General features: G+C 32.0%; 3 protein-coding genes across 4 annotated transcripts; 2 read left to right on the top strand and 1 right to left on the bottom strand.

The window, feature by feature from the left end:
- Positions 1-23: 23 nt before the first annotated feature.
- Positions 24-5,411, bottom strand: LOC145760444 (coiled-coil domain-containing protein 40-like). The gene is made up of 20 exons (XM_082574340.1): positions 5,309-5,411; positions 5,079-5,154; positions 4,877-4,994; positions 4,708-4,793; positions 4,487-4,639; positions 4,165-4,384; positions 3,862-4,019; positions 3,560-3,700; positions 3,320-3,423; positions 2,971-3,214; positions 2,674-2,856; positions 2,290-2,535; positions 1,932-2,145; positions 1,519-1,688; positions 1,334-1,425; positions 1,096-1,216; positions 832-1,020; positions 590-748; positions 358-465; positions 24-209 (listed from the first exon to the last, which is right to left on the bottom strand). Exons 1-20 carry the CDS (start codon positions 5,320-5,322, stop codon positions 81-83), a joined length of 2,925 nt encoding a protein of 974 aa, XP_082430466.1. The 5' UTR covers positions 5,323-5,411; the 3' UTR covers positions 24-80.
- LOC145760446 (uncharacterized) lies at positions 202-20,494 on the top strand. Of its 2 annotated transcripts, XR_014286586.1 has the most exons (14): positions 202-220; positions 8,997-9,058; positions 9,134-9,184; positions 9,453-9,600; positions 9,866-10,091; positions 10,212-10,390; positions 10,591-10,710; positions 10,927-11,080; positions 11,170-11,241; positions 11,424-11,614; positions 11,880-11,988; positions 12,114-12,240; positions 12,441-14,871; positions 15,659-15,685. XR_014286586.1 is itself a non-coding variant. In XM_082574341.1 (12 exons), the coding sequence occupies exons 1-12, from the start codon at positions 14,511-14,513 to the stop codon at positions 19,943-19,945; spliced, it is 1,599 nt and encodes a 532-aa protein (XP_082430467.1). In that variant the 5' UTR covers positions 12,541-14,510; the 3' UTR covers positions 19,946-20,494. The 2 variants fall into 2 exon arrangements, 1 of the variants encoding a protein (XP_082430467.1); XM_082574341.1 differs by lacking the exons at positions 202-220; positions 8,997-9,058; positions 9,134-9,184; ... (7 more) ...; positions 11,880-11,988; positions 12,114-12,240 and adding exons at positions 16,555-16,602; positions 16,674-16,789; positions 17,175-17,369; ... (4 more) ...; positions 19,410-19,484; positions 19,640-20,494 and having other exon boundaries at positions 12,541-14,581; positions 14,766-14,871; positions 15,659-15,827.
- Positions 6,074-8,873, top strand: LOC145759493 (uncharacterized). Its single transcript, XM_082573333.1, has one exon. It carries the CDS (start codon positions 6,100-6,102, stop codon positions 8,683-8,685), a length of 2,586 nt encoding a protein of 861 aa, XP_082429459.1. The 5' UTR covers positions 6,074-6,099; the 3' UTR covers positions 8,686-8,873.
- Positions 20,495-20,741: the final 247 nt, after the last annotated feature.

The following is a 20,741-nucleotide window of genomic DNA, read 5'->3' as shown; positions in this document are numbered from 1 at the left end:
TGTTTTTGTTTTTATAGAGCGTTGATAATTAAAACATAAACTTTTTTGCAATCTTCAAAAGTTTATTTTTTGTTTAATATTTAAACATTATCAGTTGGTCCATATGTCATCATAACATGTCTTGTTGCTTGCTGTGCTTGGGGAAATTCCTGACTTATCCGATCGAGAATATTTAACATTTGATGAAGTCGGTCCTCCTGCCGTTGAAACTAAATCAAAGGTACGATTTTTTACTTATAAACTGATTAATTGTATGTTAGAGAGTCAGTTTTCCAGGCACATCTTAAAGTCTCTTTGAAGATCTCTTAATCTTAAAATGCCTTAATCGTTTAGTATTAATATTTCTTTGTTACTAACCTCATTATTAAACCCTTCTTCTGTCTTACAAATTGGGGTGTATTTTCCAGCTTTCAGTGCTTGTAAGTGTTTGACTTTAGTTTGTTTTCCAATAAGTTCAGTCAGATTCTAAACAACATAAAGTTAGGAAAAAGCTTTTAAAAAATACTTACCCAAGAAAATAAGTTGCAATACAAAATAATTAAGTAAAAAAAATAAAAACTTGAATTTTAAAGACTAAAAAATGTTTTACCCTTTGTTTGAGTTCGATCAGTTGCTCTACATCGCCCTCCAGTGTATCGACAGTTTGTTGCATTTGTTGAACCACGACCTGTTTGTCCTCTAAACTTTTGCCGACCTCTGCCTGATTCTCCCGAAGTTGGCGAATATCATCATCACAAGCTGTAGCATCCTTTAAATAATTTGGCATTGTAAATCCATATTGACTAATAAGTTATCAATTTACACCGAAGACTATAAGTGTGTTAGTGTTACCCTTTGGGCATTTTTAATTTTCTTCTTAAGCTCCATGAGTTTCTTCTGGAAGACTCCTTTTGTTGGAGTTTTTCTGTCAATCTTCATCTGAGCTTCACCTCTTGTGACAATGTTCTCTCGTCTTGAAACAACTTGTTCCATGTCCCGGATCATCTGGTCTTGCTGCTTCATCAATTGTGTGTGCCGCACCTGTATTTAAACAAAAACAAATGAAGGGTGGTTTTTAGAGTTAAGTTAAAGATAAGTTGACAACAAAGCACTAACCTGCATGCGATGGATCTCAGCTTTCATCTCCCTCATTTCACCCTGACCAACTTCTGAGTCCACAGCTGATCTTGTCTCTTTAGCCAATTGAGTTTTCTTCTCCCATAACATTATCTGTCGTCTAAAGAGTTGATACAATTTTTTATATTAAAATCTAGTTATTCTTATCTTAGTAGATAACTGATTGCATTTAAACTTATCCTAATTTAACAAAACAATCATCTACATGACATCTTACTCTGCTTCAATAAGACTGTTTAGTAGTCTTTCTTTTTCCTCTTTAAGGCCATCAAGTTTGTATTGCATTTTAATAGAGTCCAGCTCAGCAGCCTAAAATATATCAGTTTAGCAATAATTTTTGTGAGTTCAAGAAAAACAACAAAAACACATAATAATTTTGTGCTTTTTTGTTACTCTTATTACCTTTAGTTCTTGGATGAATTCATTCTCTGTTAAGATGTTGCCTTGTTCTAAACCTTCTTGAATTCCCTTTTCTTTGTTGAGCAGAGTGTTGAGCTTAATCATTGCATTTTGCATGTTGCGAACTGAGCGATCAATCTCCTTTTGCTCCAATACTTGTTGTTCAATTTCACCTAAGACATGTTTTATTTTGTAATATACACCATTAAGAATTGACGAAAATGTATATTGAGTAAGTTACTAGAATAATATCTCTTAAGGACAGGTACCCCAGTTATAAGAACCTTTACTGACAACAAATCCCACAAATAAAACAACTCTTTTAGCACAAATCTAAGCTAGGCAATGAGGGCAAGTGTCCACTAAAATTTAGGTACAAAAACTAAGATCAGAATTAGTTTAAAATTGAATCTAACCCTCGATCCTTAATTTCTTTTGTGTTAAAATTGTTGCTTGTTTCTTGAGATTGTTTAGATCAGAATTTTGTTGATCACGGTCCCTGATAAGTTGAACGAGTTCATGCTGTTGTCGCAACCAGAATTGTTGCAGGTCAATCACTTCTGTTGATGTTGATTCAATTTGTTTGTTCAACGAGTTGATTTGGATCTCAAGAGGTCCTAGTTCTTCTCCCTGTAGAGTTTAAAGTTGTTTCAATTCAGACTACAATGAATATAATGGTCTTTAAATGGGTTAAATACAACCCAAAACCTTATCTCATATTTTACATTTATTTAAATCATTCTTAAAATAGTAAAAGAGTTTTAAACTTTTTACCCCACTGTTAGCAACCAATTGTTCAAGCCTCTTATTGTACTGATCAATGCTTGTTTGTTTTCGTTCAATCACAGCATTACGCTTCGCTGCATCTTGTTCTGCTTTGGCGATTAGGTCGTTCTTGCATCGAATCTCTGACTCAAGGTCATCGCTTTGTTTTCGAAGATTTCGAATTCTTGAAGAGCATTCTGTATGTTGTAGAGAACATTTGGCCATCTCATTTTCAACTTGTGCAAACTCTGATTCCTAAAACAAATAACAAAAAATCAGATACAAAATCAATCTTACAACTTCTTGCAAAGTGTTTGAAACACTAAAATACTACAAAGTGTTTCAAATTTAGATGCCCAATAAATATAGTTTTTAAAGGAGCCATTAACTTACCAATTGAACTTTATTCTCTCGTAATTTTTCAGTGATTTTAACTGTAAAGCTTTGAGCTTTATCAGCAGTTAGTTGTTGTTGTAGATCCTTCATTATTTCATCTTCCAGAGCAACTTTTTCTGTATATTCTCGCTCGATTTGTTTTCTTAATGCATTGATTTCGCTTAATTTCATTGATCTTTCCTGAACACAAAACAAGTTTGATTAAACAACTATTGCCATTTTGTTCGATATCAAAAACAGTAACAGTTTAAATATTACAATAACAAATGTATTATTGTAATTATAAAAACTTACTGTTGTAGCTTTACTGTAGGCCTGTTCTGTTTCATGTAAAGTCCTGCTGTATGTACCATAATGTTGCTTCAAAGTATCTTGTTTTAGGAGGTTTTGTTTGATGAGTTTCTTGGTAAGACTTATATCAGTTTGCGCCTTGTTTAAAACCATTGTAAGCGTTTCATTTTTTTCCTCCTCCTTCTGAATGGATCGTTTGTATCCCCCGATTTCAGTGTTTAGAGATTTAACTTGTTGTTTGGCTAAGCTGAAATGTAAACGTAGTTCGTTACTAAGAAAATTGTTAAAGCTTTTACCGCTAGTAACAGTAACAACATAATTAACATAATATACAATACAATGATGGGAAAACCTGAGAGCTTCTTGCATGGCAGCATGAGCTTCATCTCTTCTTTTCATTCCAATTAAACTTGAATTCCATTGCTGATACAACTGCTTTTTCTCCAAACCAATAGCCTACATAAAGACAATTATTATTTCGGCAACCTCCCTAAATGTTATGTAAAAATTATCCATAACATTGTTAGGCTGAATCATACAATAAAATCTTTAAACTCAAAACCAAATTTAATTTCCCAATGTTAATATTCACCTCTATTTCCTCTCTGGCTTCAGAAAGAGCTTGCTTTGCGGCAATTGTTTCCTCAGATTGAGCTGATTGTTGTGCCTCGTACATCGCAATCGTTTCTCTTAGTTGTTCAACTCGTTCTGTTAGTCGATCAACATGCAAGTCCTGTAAAAAGATTGGTTAAGTTCAAAAAGAATTACTTTTTAAAACATGGCAGAAAATAATAATATTTAGAACTAATGTGTAATGTTTAAATTAACAATATATAGATTAGAATTTTAGCTTAATTTATTGATGATAAATAAAATTATTTAACTGTGATAAACCTGTTGTTTTTTGGTCATTTCAGCTTGTCCAACTTCTGTTTCAGCTTTCTCAGCAGCTCGTTTCATTACTGAGATATCAGATCTTATATCTTCTTTGGCATTATGCATGTAAAACAATCTGGTTGCCAAATTCTCAACCTCTGTTTGTAGCTCGGAATCTAAAGAAAACATAAACAAAAATTAAAGTTTAATATTAGTGTTCTTAACATCTATCCTTGATTGAAAAAAGATAGACTTGACAGCTTTCTTATGGAGCAATTTTTGTTACTCTAAGCTAGTTCCAAATATTAAATAAATAATTACTTTTCTTTTTCTCTTTTCTAGATTGTGCTTGTGTTTGTTTATAAACATCTCTAAGTTTATCCAAATTTGATTCGTTGTTTCTTCGCTTTTGGTTTGAAGTTGAATGCTTATCATGAAGTAATTCCAAGTTAGCTTGCTGGCGAGCTAGTTCTTGTTGGACCCCATATAAAGTGACTCCAATTTCTTCACGTTCTGTTTTTTTTCTTTTAACATCATCCAACTAAAAACAATGTTAGGTAAGTTAAAAGTTTTAATGATCAACTTAAACACAGCGTAGTTCTCTTCGGTTTAAAAATGTTTTTTTATTGGTTTACCATCTTACCAATTCCTTGTGTTCCAATCTCGCTTTCTCCAATTCTTTCATCAGATGAAGATTATATCTCTTCTGGTATCTGACCATCAAAGGATGATCTGGATCAAGGACAACCAAATCAGATTGCATGTCAGTTTCATTGTCAGAATCTGATGGCATTCTCTATTATTAAAATGGTTTTGATTAGATATAAATATCATTCTTGATAAAGAAAGACCAAATGGTTTTACTTGATCAATTTCGTCTTCTTCTTCTGACTCTGTGTCCACTCTTCCCAACCCCTCTCCCAAGTTCCTTAACAATGTGCTGGTGTCTCCTATAACATAAAACATGGGGTATGAGAAATAGTTTAATAAGAAATGTGCCCACACATTTATAAACTTGATATAAAATACTAACCTTGAGTAATGCTGCTGGGTCGGCTCCGTCTTAGATCTTCATCACTTTCCGTACTCGCCACTGGAGGTCCCCCCATGTTTAAACTTGTTTCCACGTTAGACATGTCATCCAAGCTTAGCTGCAAGTATATTTAAGTTACTTTTAAGTAACCCCAAATTAAGTATTGATATACTGGATTTGACTATATTTTTATTAAGTGTACCTCTTGCAGTGCTTTTACAGTCACTTTTGAAACTGCATGGGCAAATCCTGGCTTTTCTTCTTCATCATCTGACCCCCTAAAACACCAAAGTACAAATCATTTATAATTTAAACCACGAGAAAAATTAACAAAACACAAATAACAAATAAGCATAGATTTTATGAATTTTTTGCTAGTTATAGCACGAAAACTAATTATAAGATAAAGGTTCACATATAACTGAAGCGTACCTTGGATTTTCCATGTTTAATTATACTATTACAACCTTAAAACCGTATTTTATACAAGTTAAAACAAAATTTCTTAAATTTAAAAATTGTGTGTAATGGTTGCTGTTGGCAACGATACAACAGATGTTATGAAGCATAAAAGACAAAATTTTCTTTTAACGTTAACAAAAACATAAAATTTAACATTTTTTGTATTAAAAATAATTTTTTTATGTAAATTTAGGTTACAAAACACCTAAAAAATGATAAAATCGAGTTATACTTTTTGAGGACAAATAAGTTTAAACGGACGTTGTGACTCTTTGTTATTTGAGTTCAGCGGTCATCAGTTTTGTTACAACTGTTACTTTTTTGAATTTCGATTTCGAACTCGCGGCAAATTAACGTAGCTATTAGTTTGTTAAAATTAGGCTAAAAATGGTTGGGGATTTAAGAATATATATTAAAATATAGTTTTAGAAAATAAAGAAGCAAACTTTGATGTTTGTATGTTATAAACATTGCGTGATTTTTCTTTGTAAACTGTTTTATTAAGCTAATTAAATTTTTCTAGATAACGTACTACTACCTTACTAAGAGTCTACGTAACGACAACGTACAGAATGTACGTTTCGAACATTTGACAATATACATGCAAAATATTATCCTTTTTTACAACTTTGTTGTTGTTTTAAACTCGTTTTCAATGGATATTTACTTTAGGTATGCATAAAATTAAATAAAGTTAAATATTTAAAATTGATGTTTGATTTAGATATTATTAAAAGTTAAAATTGTTTTTAAAATAAAATATGAATAATCCAATGAGAGAGTACATACCTTCTCCATTACTTACCCCAAGTAGTCATTGTAACTTTATTGACGTGATTCCAACAGTGCCAGAACCTTCATTAATATTAGATGAAGGAGTGAGCCTAACAAAAGAAAAGAAAACTTACACTCATAATGTGGAAGAGCATTTCGCTAAAAAATATTCATCTTCGAAAAATATTGGATATCCTAAACATCAGCCGCCTTCTTTAAGAAAAATTGAACAAAACAAAACCAGATCAGTTGAAAGAAATCATGTTTTTTATAAGCACAACACCAAAGAAAATAACATCCCTGATAAAATTGGTTGTGCTTATAATGTTTCAAAAAACATGCATCCTAACTTCACTCCACAATTTCAAAATAATCTCCAAAGAAGTCGGAGTCATAGTACGCCGTATTATTTGGACAAAGAACCTCCAATTTTAAAAGAAAAATGTTCTCTTTCTGCTGAAAATCATTTTGAAAGAACCCCTCAATCTGATAAGCATCCTAAATCTCCAATTAACTTACAACCATTCAACAATTTACTTAACACACCATCTTTCAATTACTCCACAGCTGAAGAAAATAAAACTGGTGACCAGCGCATTTGGATGAAAAAATTTCCAAGTGAGGCTTACCAACTTTTTATCCAGCAAAATTTACAACTTTTACAACTACAAGATCAGGTCAATAATTTGTTGATGTCACAAAAAAATGAAGTAAATGAGAAAGGTTGCCAAAAAGATGGTCCCGATACAGTCACAGTGTCAACACAAACTGACCTTGAAACCCCAGAAAAAGATTTTGCTACAATTGCAACTAACACAGATTTTTGTGATGACAAAAAAACTGAAAATAAAATTCCTAAGAATACTGAAGATTTAAATGTGACATCACAATCAGAAACAACTCCTAAATTGCCACAATCTCCAAACTCAAAACAACCAAGTGTAAACACAAGTGCATGTGTGCCCAGTAATGATTCAACTGATAAATTTGCTGGATGGGAATCGGAAAGTTTCAACATCGAAGTCCAAACTTTTGAGACACAAAACAACACGAGCATTGCATCAAGTTTAAGAGCTGTTGATATTCCAGTTCTTGATAGTAGTTTGGATCAATCTCAAGGTACACATGAAATAACCAACATTAATAGCCCGGTGTTAGGAGAAAGTGCAAGCATGTGTCAGATTTCAAGTGAAAAGTCGAACTCAAAAGAAGATAAACAATTTTTTGGGAACTTATTGAACCAAGTACAACTAATGTTAAAAGAAGCTGATATTGATATTGAAAGTAAATGCTCACAAGAAAATTCACCGAATACAAAACCTTCTAGAATTGTTAAGAACAAACTGGAAGACCCGAATCGAATTTATACTTCCACCAAAAGACAACTAAAAAAACTTGGAGTCAATATTGATTGGAACAAGAAAGAAAATTTGCAAAGAAAATCAATGGAATTTTTACCTCAGACAACTTTAAACTCACAGCTTCTAAATCTAAATGTTTTGACGAATCGCAGATCATCTTACTCACAAAGTGACAAGCTTTCTGATTTAAGCATGCACGCAAATGCTATTGCATTAAAATATTTGTCAGATGAGCAAAAGAGTTCTGAAAAAAAGAAGATTACTTTTGTTGTGCCAGAACCACCCAAAACACCCCCAACACAATCCACAAACACAACAATAATGATGCCTGGCATGAGTTTAATTTCTCCATGTAATATGTCGCTTGCTACACGTACTTACATGAAGAAGTATGGATTAATAGAAGCAACATCCTCTTCTGAAGATGAGGAAGAAGAAGAGATAGAGGAAGAAAAAAAACAAGAATCTTCAAAAAATAGAAATTGTTCTAAAAACTTTAGGCACCCAGTGAACCAAAATTTTAATGACAAACCAAACATTGTAAAAGAAAAACCATCTAATCAACGCCCCCCTATGACTTCCAAGCCTGAACCAGATCAAAATGAAATGCCAAATAATTTGTCCCAACTTAAAGTCAACCTTGGTGAGACTTTGGACATGCTTTTACCTTTCCTGGAAGACTTAGAAAACAAGGAACAACAAACTCCCTCCCAACAAACCTCAACTGAAAGCAGAAAAGTTTACAATCCTGATACTTATGATTCAAAGCTCACTTATGATAATGAAAACTTATCAACTTATGATAGTGGAGTTGTAGAGAACACCGACCAAATTTTATCTCCAAGAGTTTTGAATCAATTTGCACAACATAATGGGAGAGATACAAACAACAGCAGAAGAAATTATTTTAACGGTTTAAAAACAACAAGTCCACAACGTCATAACGATGAATATTTTTCAGATCCTCAACAATCTTTTTTCAGTGACAATCCAACTAAGATTACTCACAACAGCCACAGTAAAATATTTTCCTCGTTGAACAAAAGAAATGTAGAACCGAGAGTAGGTGCAACAGAGAAAAAGCGGATTATGCCACAGGATAATTATGATCAGGATTTTAATATTGTTCAAGCATTCAACAAGAATCGAAACAACGTACTGCCGCAAAACTCAAACTTTTTACACAGAAACGACTCAAAAAATTCCGCTTAAAATGTTTCTAAGAATTTTTTTTGCACCACAATAAGCACCATATATCAAAACATCATTGAAATATATTTACACATTTTATAAATTTATTTGCTCTGCCAAAAATGTTATTGTACATCAATTAATTTATAAAATAATTTTATATTTACTGAAAGGTTATATTTATTGTAAAATTGTAATTGTCAATTAGTTTATTTGTCATGACAACTGTAGTTTATTTACTTATTAGTTTGTGTGATCTTATATTTTAGGTATTTATTTTATACTTTTGGTAGAAGCTTTTTGTATTTATATCTATACTCTTTTTTGTTTAGATTTTTGTAAAACTTTGTAAAAGTATATGACACTAACACCAACATGAATTTAGAATTACTAGGTAAGTCTTTTTGGTGTGTAAAATTTATTAAAATTCATATAAATTTTATCAATTCTTTAATGTTTTTTTTTTCAGAATCATTTGGGCAGAATTACCCAGAACAAGCAGATGGAACACTAGACACAGGTAAATTTAAACAAATTTAAACTTAAAGCAAGTAATACTTAAACTTGGACTTATTATTATTATAGGACTAATACCCATACTAATATTGATTTTAAATACTCACATGCTTGGTGGTAGTTTAAACTGGCCGCATGGTGTAGTGGTAAGAACACTTGCTACACTACACATGAAGTCATCGGTTCAATCCCCCACTAGTCTCAGACATTACCTTTTGTATTCTAGTTGTCCTAGCTTAATCTCAATCATAATGTCTTACATTTTTACCTAGGTTCAATGGCAGTAACTTGCACATTCAACAGACGTGGAACATTATTAGCGGTGGGATGTAATGATGGAAGAATTGTTGTGTGGGATTTTCTTACAAGAGGGATTGCAAAAGTTTACAATGCCCACGCTCACCCAGTGTGTTTTCTAAGGTGGGAATATCAGTAAAATTCAAAAATAATTAGAGTTTGTTTGTAAGGGCCTGTCTTTATATAATAAAGCTAAGTGGTCAATGTAAATATATATATGCATGTTTAACTTCTGGGCCTACAAAATAAATAACATTGTTGTTTGTGGTGCAAGGGTGAAATAACTCTAGCAAATATTGCTTTAAAGTTGCATGTGTCTAAGACACTTGAGTACCCGACTATAGGAAGGGCTATCGACTAGTTTTGAATTATTTTTTTTTTTTTTTAGTTGGTCCCGCAGTGGTCGCCGTATCGTATCTGCAGCAACCGACAATCTAGTTTGTATCTGGGATGTTCTAAGTGGAGAATGTTTGCACACATACAGATTTCCTTCCCCTATCATGAAAGTTCAATTTGCATCTCGAGATGCTGATAAAATATTAGTTTGTCCTCTTAAACCATCACCGGTTTTATTGGGGTCGGGAAATAATGTTACACTTCCTTTAATTGATGAGGTAATTAACAGAAATTGCCTAAAGTTTTAGCATTATGCTTAGGTCATATGGTCAACCTTTTTTTAAAGTTACATAAAAATAAAAAGATAAATTCGTGCACTAACATAAACTTTGTTTTAGACTGAAAGTAACGTGGTTGCATCATTTGACCGACGAGGTGATCATATTTACACTGGAAACTCAAAAGGAAAGATTGCAGTGATTAAAGTGAAAACTATGAAGATTATTGCTTCATTTCGTGTAACTACTGGCACTGCTAATGTTGCTATCAAACAAATTGAATTCGCTAAAAAAGGATCGTAAGTGGAAAAAATTCCTTTTTTGACAAAGAGATTGTATTTGGTTTTAATTTACTTTTGCAATGAACTAAACAAATTGCAACTTTACACAATTTCTTTGCATGTTTTTTGCACAACCTGACATTAAAATGTTGGCCAGTAGATTATGCACAAGAGCCATCATAAAGCTGTATGATTAGTTTGTATTAACTTGTTTTTAGTTGCTTTCTTGTGAACACAGCTGATCGAATAATCAGAGTTTATGATGGTAAAGAAGTGATGATGTGCGGGAAGGGAGGTGAACCAGAACCAATACAAAAACTTCAAGATCTTGTCAACAGGTTCACAATTATTTTGTTTACAATCTTTCTTAAATTTTAATAAAATTTGAGGTTTGTTTTGTACAAATGTAAGTTAACATTTGGTTTGAAACTGCAAACTAATATTTGTATGCTAATCTGTATCTAGATTATTAGATTATCTGGAAGAAGAATAAGACTACATCATCTATAAGGAGATATAATTAACCTATAATATCAACAAGTTTTATTTTAAAGGACCCCTTGGAAGAAATGTTGTTTCTCGGGGGATGGTGAATTTATTTGTGCTGGCTCAGCCAAGCAACATCAACTTTATATCTGGGAGAAAAGTGTTGGAAACTTAGTGAAAATCCTGCAGGGAATGAGAGGAGAACAACTGCTTGACGTTGTTGTAAGAACTTTTGTTCTAAGTGTTTTTTGTGTATTTAAAAGGTCAGTTTTTCGATTAATTCTTATTTCTGTGTTTTCTTTAACATTTAGTGGCATCCAATTAGACCAATGTTGTGTTCAATTTCAAGTGGAGTTGTCTCAGTTTGGGCTCAAAACCAAGTTGTAAGTTTATAAAATATTTTTTTTACTGCTTCACGTATTGCACCACTTTAAACTTATTCTTACATTATATAAGACTATGTTTTAGACCTGAAATGTCCATTTAATCCTCTTTAAATTTAGTATAGTTTACAGTGTTTATTGATTTATAATTTTCCAATAACACTTTCACTTTAAATGATTAGGAAAATTGGAGTGCCTTTGCTCCAGACTTCAGTGAATTGGATGAGAATGTTGAGTACGACGAGAGGGAGTCAGAGTTTGATGAATATGACTCGGATAAAGAGGAGGAGGAGCAGAAAGGGAAGTTGAATGAGGAAGATGATGTCATGGTCGACGTGACGAGGATTGATCCAATCCGAGCTTTCTGCAGCAGGTCAAAATTCTTATAAAAAAGATTTTATACTTAAGTCTAAATGATAACCCTCTCTCTGTTTCCTACTTCCTTTAACATTATCACCTAAGGGTAATAACCATACAAGGCCCCAGGACCAAAGGGGTGTTTATGGGTTGTCTTAGAAATACCCCTAAAACTGGCATTCCTTATTTCTCCCAAATCATAATCTGTGGCCACTAAAATTGTAACTAAAACTTTCTTACCTTTTACTATTTCTAAAACAATAAAATGTTTATTTTTAAAGTGATGAAGATGAGCAAGATCCTGAATCTCTCGAGTTTCTTCCAATCTCTCCAGAAATCGATGAACCGGAAGAAAACATTCTCCTCCCTCCAACTGATCCAACCAATCAGGTATCAGGAAAACTATCTTCGATTTCTAAAAAACAAAATTTTATTAAGCTGTATATAACATGAGGACTTAAAAAAACTAGGCTGCTCATATTGAGGATAAATTAAAAATAAAAATGTTTTCCTAGGTTCAAAATATAAAGCTCGATGGCACCCCGGGTGGTGAAGAACACCCTCTCATTTCCGGAACAAAGAAAAATAAAAAGAAAAATTCAAACACAACGAGAAACAAAGTTGGAAAACCACCAAAAGAAAGTAAATCGATAAGTTAAAGTTGTTACTCAGTTAAAGGCATCAACACATGAGGTCTTTGGTTTGATTTCTCTTGTTTCCATAACATCCTTAAGTAAGGTGCTAGCAGTACTTACCATCGATGTTCTCCGAAACCAACATACAGTTTAAGATGATAGAGAACTTTAAATTAATTTCTCGATTTTGTAAATTTGTTTTTTTAGACAAAAACCGGACGAACAAAACTCGGCAACTGAAAACTGATGACGTCATCAGCATGGGAACGACGATCGCCGATTTATGACGTCAGTGAATCTTGTTTTAAATAATTTGTTTTATTGCTCCGACTGCCAAAATTCCGATGATGTTTACTTTAAATAAATATATCTACCCCCATTTAAACTTTTTTTAAATGTTATCAACTTACAAAGGCATGAGAAAAGACTTAAAGGCTTTATCAAGAACTAGATATCCCAAGTTTGATTCCTACTGCTGCTAGGGCTATTGAGTAAAGTGATATCAAATAGTTTTAAGACGAAGTTAAATTTGATTAAAAAATTTTGATTAAATGGTAGTTGTCTTTCACGTATAAAGGGTGAGTTCAAATATTAAACTTTGCTGTCAATCGCATTAAAAAGAGAAACAATGTGCACTTATATAGACTGCATTGTTATTAAACTCATCTTCACACAATAGGGGATTTTTCTATTCAGCTATTTATATTTTACAATATATAAAAATATCTCCTACGCCCAGATATAAGCGAATTCTTCCACGTGGCCGCGCTTATTTATTTACATTTTAATATAAAAACCGGGAAATTTCGTGACGTCATTTATAAAGAATATTTTCAAAATAAAATCTATTGTCAAGTGTTAACTTAACAAATTACATTATCCAAAACAATACATACTACGTAATTCTAATTAAGTTGGTGATTATTTAGGTTTTTTTTGTAATTCTATAGATTTTGTAGAATCTTAATATAGGGAATTATAACCACTTTGTTTTAAAGAATAGAAGTTAATTTTTTTAACGTCATTGCATGTCGAAATAGTGTTTAATAATATGGTAATTGGGGGCCGTCCCATTTCGTTTAACCCCACCTCATATTTTAACCACAATACAAAAACCCGCTTCACTGGAAAATTACGACACTGATTTTACTATAATAACCCGTTATAGTTACAAAAATGTTCATTTGTGAATATGGTTTATTAGGATATGTTTGCTATAACTAATACTGTTTCATTTTAAAATTTAAATAGTTAAGAAATAACATTTGAGCGCTTGTATATAGGTATTTTTCATTAACCTCTAGTTTGCTTTTAAATTCTTAAATTTTTACTGTGATTGGTCATATGCTAAACTATAAAAAATTGGTAAAAAATGAACCCCTTCTTTCCTGGAATGCGTCACAAGATAATTTTAAAAAGAAAAAGGCAAACGTGGAATATAAAAATACCCTAGTTGTTTAAACGTGATTATTACGTTCTTTGTGGCCCAGTTTAGCAAAAGCTTTCGAATAAGTTAATCATTTATTTTGTTGTAATCTTTTAACTGGGTATGTTTGATAATCTGTAAAAATCAATACCAAGGTAGTTGCAAAAATACGATATTAATGAATGTTCTAGGTATTTTAAAAGTTGGGTTTAATTTGTGAGAGTGTTTATGTCGTTAAGTTCATCTAGTAAGTAGCATATTTACTTTAAAATTCGAAAGTATAGAGTTCCTGATGCTGTTTAAATTAGTTCTGCTTTTATTAAGCGTTTAAAAAGTACAAAATTTTAGCTTATCTTGTGTTTTTAAAATTAGTTGGCACGTTAAAATTAGTAGGCACGTCGTTATATATCTTATATTAAATTAGTGTAACTTTGTCGTGTTAAAGACCACGAGTTGTGTGACCGACTCGTTTTATTTTGGTTTGTATTCGTTTAGTTTATCAATAGCGCGTAAACGACTTTTGTGGTTCAAATTCTGCTTTGTCACTCAATGAACTACATCTAAGCATCTACTTTTGCAAGAAACTAGGCTAAGTCAAAATAGACCACGCATTTAGCAACTACCTTCCTACCATACCTTCTTATAGTTGTAGTATTTAAGCAACTTGTACAACGTTAACGTAGGCTGCAAGTTTTATTTATAATTCAAACGTTATTCAATGTAAATATATCTTGCCGATATTTTAACCCGCTGCTATATAAGCACGTTTAAACGTCAGGAATTTCATTATTTAAGCCTAAACCTAACTTGTGTGCTTAGATAATTAAGTTAAAATAGTAATAAAATATAAAATGGCTTCTTCACAAAATGCCGAGCCGCAGAAGTTGGCAGCATTTTTAAGGGAACGTTGTGAGAACGGAAAGTAAGTTTTTTCTATTTATTTTGGTATTTTAACAAGATCAACCTATGCTGAAGTTTATATTAACTAAAGTTACGTAAATATATTATTAAATTGTTGTCGAAATTAACTAACTAAGGGTGTTTATTGTATTTAAAATGCATGCCAAGTCTTTAGTGAATATAACATTCTTTTTATTACGTCACAGATATGGTCTACGATACATGGACCAGGAAAAAAGATTTATTTACATTCCATGGCCAGTAGCTCCTCGCGCTAACGAAGTATTACCGCCCGGGTTTCAAATGTTTCAGGTATTTTCACGACTTTCTATTTGAAATAAACGCTAACGTCGCAAATAAAACTTTTCGTGTGATTTTATATCTTTTATTAAAACGCTAACTAGAAATGATTTTCCACGCCTAGGTAAAAGGATAAATTTTTTATTTATTGGAATTTCTAGCTAAAAGAATATAACGAATCAACTTTTAACACTGTTTGTTTTTGGACTTTGTTTTGAGCAAAATTAGGGCGCGTTTTTCACGCTTAATGATCCATAATACCACATTAAACTTACATGATGTAACGCGTTATTTCCACGCGTTGTTTTATGTCTTAGCTAACACGTGGTAATTTGCATATTATCTTAACTTTTTTGTTCAATATTTAACAAAATTATTACCTTGAAATTTACTTTATTGTGTTTAACAAATTATGTCATGTTTGTTAAGATAAGATGCACAATATTATATTAACGTAAAAACTAATCACATGTTGTTAAACATATTGTTAATCTCAATATCAGGAAGTGGTCGAGTATAATGCTTGTGAAACTTTAATCGAAACTCCATATTCTTGACTTTCATTAAATACAAACAAATTTTATAAATAATTTTATATTAACAATAAATTTATTAATAATCAACCGGTCCATATATAGCCTATATTGTTTAATGACGTACAATATCCTTAACATGAAGTGTTAAAAATTGAAATAATTTTTAAAAAAAGATCTTTTGTATTTCAAATTATAAATAAATACCGAACTATATTTATAACATTTATTTGTTGATAAACTTTTAACTTATATCTATTTATAAGGAATGGGCAGTGCTATCTTTCCTTAAAAGGAACCAAGAGGCTCCAGGACCCGAAAAAGAACAACCGACGATTCAAAAACATCGCTTTAGAAATGCACTTGCTAGAGCTGATGGAATTAACTACAGAAAGGACATTAATGTGGATGGGGGAAGGATTTATGAATTTACAGGTAACAAAAGTGTGTAAAATTTATTCAAAAAATAACACTTGAAAAAAATCAAATTTAAATTAAAAAGGTTTTTTGAAGGTATATGTAAATTTGTTTTTTAAATTGATTTTATTATCACAAATATTATAAGTGTTACATGCACACCACGATGACATCATACTAAACAGGATCATTCATTTCCTTTCAAAACTTTTAAGGACATGAACAAAATTCCCCGTATTAAGTCCAACACAATGACAGCACTTAAGCAATTCTTTAACAAAAATATTAGGTCACTACAACAATTTAACATTAGTTACAATGGTTTCACATTAACAATAGTCTAACAAAACCATCACAATACAAGTAGTCACAATATTTTGGCAAAGTTTAGATGATGTCTTTACAATACCAAGAGGATTGCAACGTAGTGTCAAGGGTTGAACACTTCACAATAAAAAGTGAAAACAAATTATTATCAATGCAAATTAATGAATAAATCAATGGCCTAGCAAATTCATGTTTCACTAAATTAATGATTGACTAACATTCAATGTTTGTTTGTTAATGAAGCTGCCAAGATGTCTGTATAATGTTATAGGAAAAATTAATATTTTATTTAAATATTTAAAAACACTTGAGGCAGTTACTTTCCTTTTGTTAAAAACATATTTTAAACATATTTGTATAACATCAAAACACGACTTTTAAGACATTGTAAAACAAATTTTTGTTGTTGTTGTTACAGAAACTCGGCAAGTAAAAAGTCACCCCGATTCCTCTTACAATACCCCAGGTAAATTTTACTTAACTATAAGAGTTAAATCTTTTGAAACGCTAAGCTAATTAAAATATGAAATGTTTTAGAACAACATGCAGCACAAGGTTATGATGTAACTTCAATGTATAATAATTATTATCACGAAGATCAACAATATCTTCAACAACAATACGGACAATCATCTTCTTCAGTTCATAGTGAGGTAAAACTTCATTAAAAATATAATTTTTGTTTCACTTTTTTTAACAGAAATAAGGAGTTGCAGCTTTAACTATAAAGAAGTGGTCAGAACACTTTCTATACTACATGAGGTCGTGGGTTTAAACCTCGCTGCTCTCATGCTGTAGTGCCCTTAAGTAAGGTGCTTTAAATGGTAAACTCCTGCTAAGCCAGCACTTATTCCGCAGCTTAATTATCTGGCAATTATAATCTATATAATATCCTAAACTGCCGGAGCCAACTCGAATCTGGGTTGGAGTAAATGTTGTTACTTTGTTTGGGTTGGGCAATCGACCTTCCCGCAGCGAGGATAAAGATATATACAAAAAAAATTATAAATAAAGATAACTGATTAAATTGTTTCTCAGCTGTTTGGCAATGAGAGTTGTGACACAAGTTCTGTGTATACTGTGTCTGACACCAGCTCCTATTATCCTCCATCAGATACAAGTTCTGTTTACCCTGGAAGTTCTGTATACTCCCAAAACTCTGGTTATCCTCAAATTAGTCCGAGATTCGGAAGACCTGAAACTCCATTGTGGGAAATGCGATCACCACAAGAGGTAGGGCATTGTGTTTTACATTGTTTTAACATTGTTATTCTTTTAATTTTCTTGTTAAAAATTGTTATAAGATCTCTAAACGATCTATTTTGTTTATATACCTAGTAAGAGTATCACGATTACAATAAATTTGCAGACAACGATTTTTAAATTATTTTTCAGCCATCGGAGGATCTTGATCTGGAGCAGTTGATGAACTTGGTCAAAGATCCTTTGGACCCAGATTCAGAAGAAAGTCATTCTAATTCACCAGAACCATTAAGGTAGAAACCATTACAGTACAAGCTTTTTTTTGTTTATATCTTTATCCTCGATGTGGGAAGGTCGAATGCGCAACCTAAACATAAAGTAACATCAGTTACTCCGACCCAGTCTCGAGTTGCCTGTGCCAGTTTGGAATATTATAGATTACAATTGCCCGATAACTATGCTGCTGAATAAGTAGTACTGGCTCTGCAGGAGTTTGTACCGTTTATAGCACCTTACTCAAGGCTGCTACAGCATGTGAGCAGTGGGGATTGAACCCACAACCTCATGGTAGTGTAGCAAGTGTTCTTACCACTACATCATGCTCCCGCTTAACTTTACATCTCCGACCTAATAAAACTTGGCAAAATTGTCTTTGACATAACAAAAACTGCAGATACTTTGTATTTTAGATTTAAGACATTTTTAGTTTTAAAATCTTTTAATCTAAAATGTTATCCAGGAGAAATATGGAGGTTGGAGCTGGACAACCAAAAGATGCAACTCGTCTTGTTGTTAAAATCAGGTATTTAAATTATTTTTTAAATTATTTTATTTTTAGCTCATTTTAATAGTAATTATAAGAAACTTACTGTTCCCTAAATGTGGTTAATTAAATCATTAATCAATTTTTTTTATTTAGATTTCAGAATCACGAGGTGAAGCATTGTTACGTCACAAATGAGGTCGGATGTCGAATCTTTTATGGCTCAAACGTGATTGGATGTTCACAATTACTAGAACCTCATCATCGAGATAGTTTGATGAGATTTTGTCGACACGACCCGAAGTTATTGTTCGGCCCCGACATTCTAGAACAAGTCAAGGTAAGAACTTGTTACACATTAGGGTAAAAACTTTGTTATTACATCAACTTTCTTGTTAAAAGTGTGGATTATTAATAACATTTTGTAAATTAAAAAAAAGCTAAGTTACCTTTTAAAACATTATGTTCACTAGAAAAGGTCCTGGGTTTAGTTTTAATATCAAAATATCTTTGAGTAAGGTGTTATGAAAAATATACGATAATAGGTTAAACAGTATTATAAATTTTTAATAAGTAGCATTTGTTTAACTATTAGATTAATATACCTTAAAAACTATTTGACTTTTTGTAGCTTCCAAGTCCCGAGGTTTACATCTCACATCAGACTCATTTGAGTAAAAGTCTCGCAATCTTAAACAACATGGAGAGAGGATTGATCCTGAGCATCGACCATCAACGATCCGAGAACTTCAACGGAATTCCTGACATCTATGCGATGAGACTTTGTCAGACCAGGGTAAGATTTGTTTGTTGTGGAAAACGGTTTTAAGTGGGACTCCTCTTTTCCTTATTAAGTCTTGAGTTGCCTTTTTGCAGTGGTGAATATTATGAATTATAATTGCCTGTCAACAATAAGCTGCTGATTAAGTGTTGGCTTAAATAATGACCGGCAGCGTGGTGTAGTGGTCAGAACACTATCCTACCATACACAAGGTCCCAGGTTTGATCCCCTGTGGTCTCATGCTGTAATGTCCTCGAGTAAAGTGCTATAAACGGTATGAACTCCTGCTGAGCCAGCACTTTATTAGCAGCATAATTGTCGGGCAATTATAATCTATAATATCCCAAACTGCCTCAGGCAACTCGAGACTGGGTCGGAGTAACTTATGTTACTCTATGTTTAAGTCGCGCATTCGACTTTCCCACATTGAGGATAAAGATATATACAAAAAAATTAAGCTGCTGATTAAATGCCTTTACACATATTTGCTTAAATGTCTTTTTAGTAAATTGTTTGTCTTTTTTAGATTTTTCCCTTTCATGAAACGCCAAATGGAAGCATCACATTAAATTTAACAACTGATAGTTTAACAAGGATGCAGGTAAAATAAACAAATTCTAAATCATGGAGTAGTTTATGTAGTGTTTTCAAAATTGTGTCTTCAAATAACTTTGCTAGTTTAGTAAATTGATCCAGTGATATTGACCAAATTAGTTATTTTATTTTTAATATAAACTCCTATTTTTGTGTTTTTAGTGGACTAAAGTCTTCGATGCTGAGCAGTTTCTTGAGACATCACAGAAAGCAGTCTTGCTCTCCCAACCACATCAAATCAACCCAACATTCTCCCTTTCGTTGGGACAACGTCAAAGCAACAACGAACGATCTAGTCTCCTGGTTTCACTTCAGATCACTGTTCAGAAAGCTCATGAGTACATGCTGGAAGTGTTGGGTGCCAACATTAGTCAGGAAGTTTGTATTTCAAATGTGACTTCCATGGACCTGGAGGCAAGAACGCTGGCAACTGAATTGAATGAACGGCTCACGCTCGGCACTGTTTAAAATGTTGCCAATTTCAGGATAATTAAATTTTTTTAGTTTAACTTTGGGTTAATTTATCTATATTGTATTTCTTTTTTTGTATTTGATTTTTTTAAAGCTATATGATAGCCTTGGAGAAGTGTTTATTGTATGCTTAAAGAATAATGAAGTCCCATATTTTAATCAACATTAAGTTTAACTTTTTTACTAAGTTTTTTTCTTGCCAAATTTTGTACAAAAAATGCTGCACCGTGTAAAATTTTTAATGCTGCATACTCAAGATATGTGATGACTAAAATATTTTGAGTCACCACTTTTGTTTTGATCGAAAATCATGCAATTTCTGATTTTTAAGTTTCGTTCCTTTATAAAAATAACTTTCAATGCATCTTATGATCTTGTGACTCAAATTTGATCCCGTTTTTTTTGAAAAGTTCAGACTAGACGGTTTCTGTTTTTGTTGGGATGACTGATATTGTTTTTCTACTTTTAAAACTCGATATTTACTTTAACTTTTTTTAACCTTTTCTATGTATTTTTATCAAGAAAATGCTAAATATAAAACTTGTACAGAACTTTTATTATCTTATTGCTAGGTTGTTAAATCAAGTTGTCTAAAACTTATTTTTGTGGAGGGTTAATAAACATTTTGGAAGCTCTGGCTTTCCACCATTATGATGTCATAATACTTTAACAATTTTTCATTGTTTTGATACAAACTCAAACATTACAAAAATCAATGCTATAACTATTTAAATAGATATTAAGTTAAAAAATTGTTAATATAAAGTTAATATTAATTTTTATTATCTTACTG

This window comes from Corella eumyota, chromosome 7 (assembly GCF_963082875.1).
Source record: "Corella eumyota chromosome 7, kaCorEumy4.1, whole genome shotgun sequence".
Lineage (NCBI taxonomy): Eukaryota > Metazoa > Chordata > Ascidiacea > Phlebobranchia > Corellidae > Corella > Corella eumyota.
The sequence above is the reverse complement of the archived record's forward strand: the minus strand, read 5'-3'. Positions and strand labels throughout refer to the sequence as shown.

What these genes read in the sequence shown, in the direction of transcription:
- LOC145760444 (XM_082574340.1), bottom strand. An exon ending in AAAGAAATTAAGGATCGAGG is followed by an intron (nt 1,689 to 1,931) that starts GTTAGATTCAAT and finishes AACATGTCTTAG; the next exon opens with GTGAAATTGAACAACAAGTA. An exon ending in AAGAAGGGTTTAATAATGAG is followed by an intron (nt 210 to 357) that starts GTTAGTAACAAA and finishes CCTTTGATTTAG; the next exon opens with TTTCAACGGCAGGAGGACCG.
- LOC145759493 (XM_082573333.1), top strand. Translation starts at nt 6,100, where the DNA reads ATGAATAATCCAATGAGAGAGTACATACCTTCTCCATTACTTACCCCA.
- LOC145760446 (XM_082574341.1), top strand. Translation starts at nt 14,511, where the DNA reads ATGGCTTCTTCACAAAATGCCGAGCCGCAGAAGTTGGCAGCATTTTTA. An exon ending in AAATGCGATCACCACAAGAG is followed by an intron (nt 17,370 to 17,531) that starts GTAGGGCATTGT and finishes ATTATTTTTCAG; the next exon opens with CCATCGGAGGATCTTGATCT. An exon ending in CGTCTTGTTGTTAAAATCAG is followed by an intron (nt 18,142 to 18,258) that starts GTATTTAAATTA and finishes TTTTTTATTTAG; the next exon opens with ATTTCAGAATCACGAGGTGA.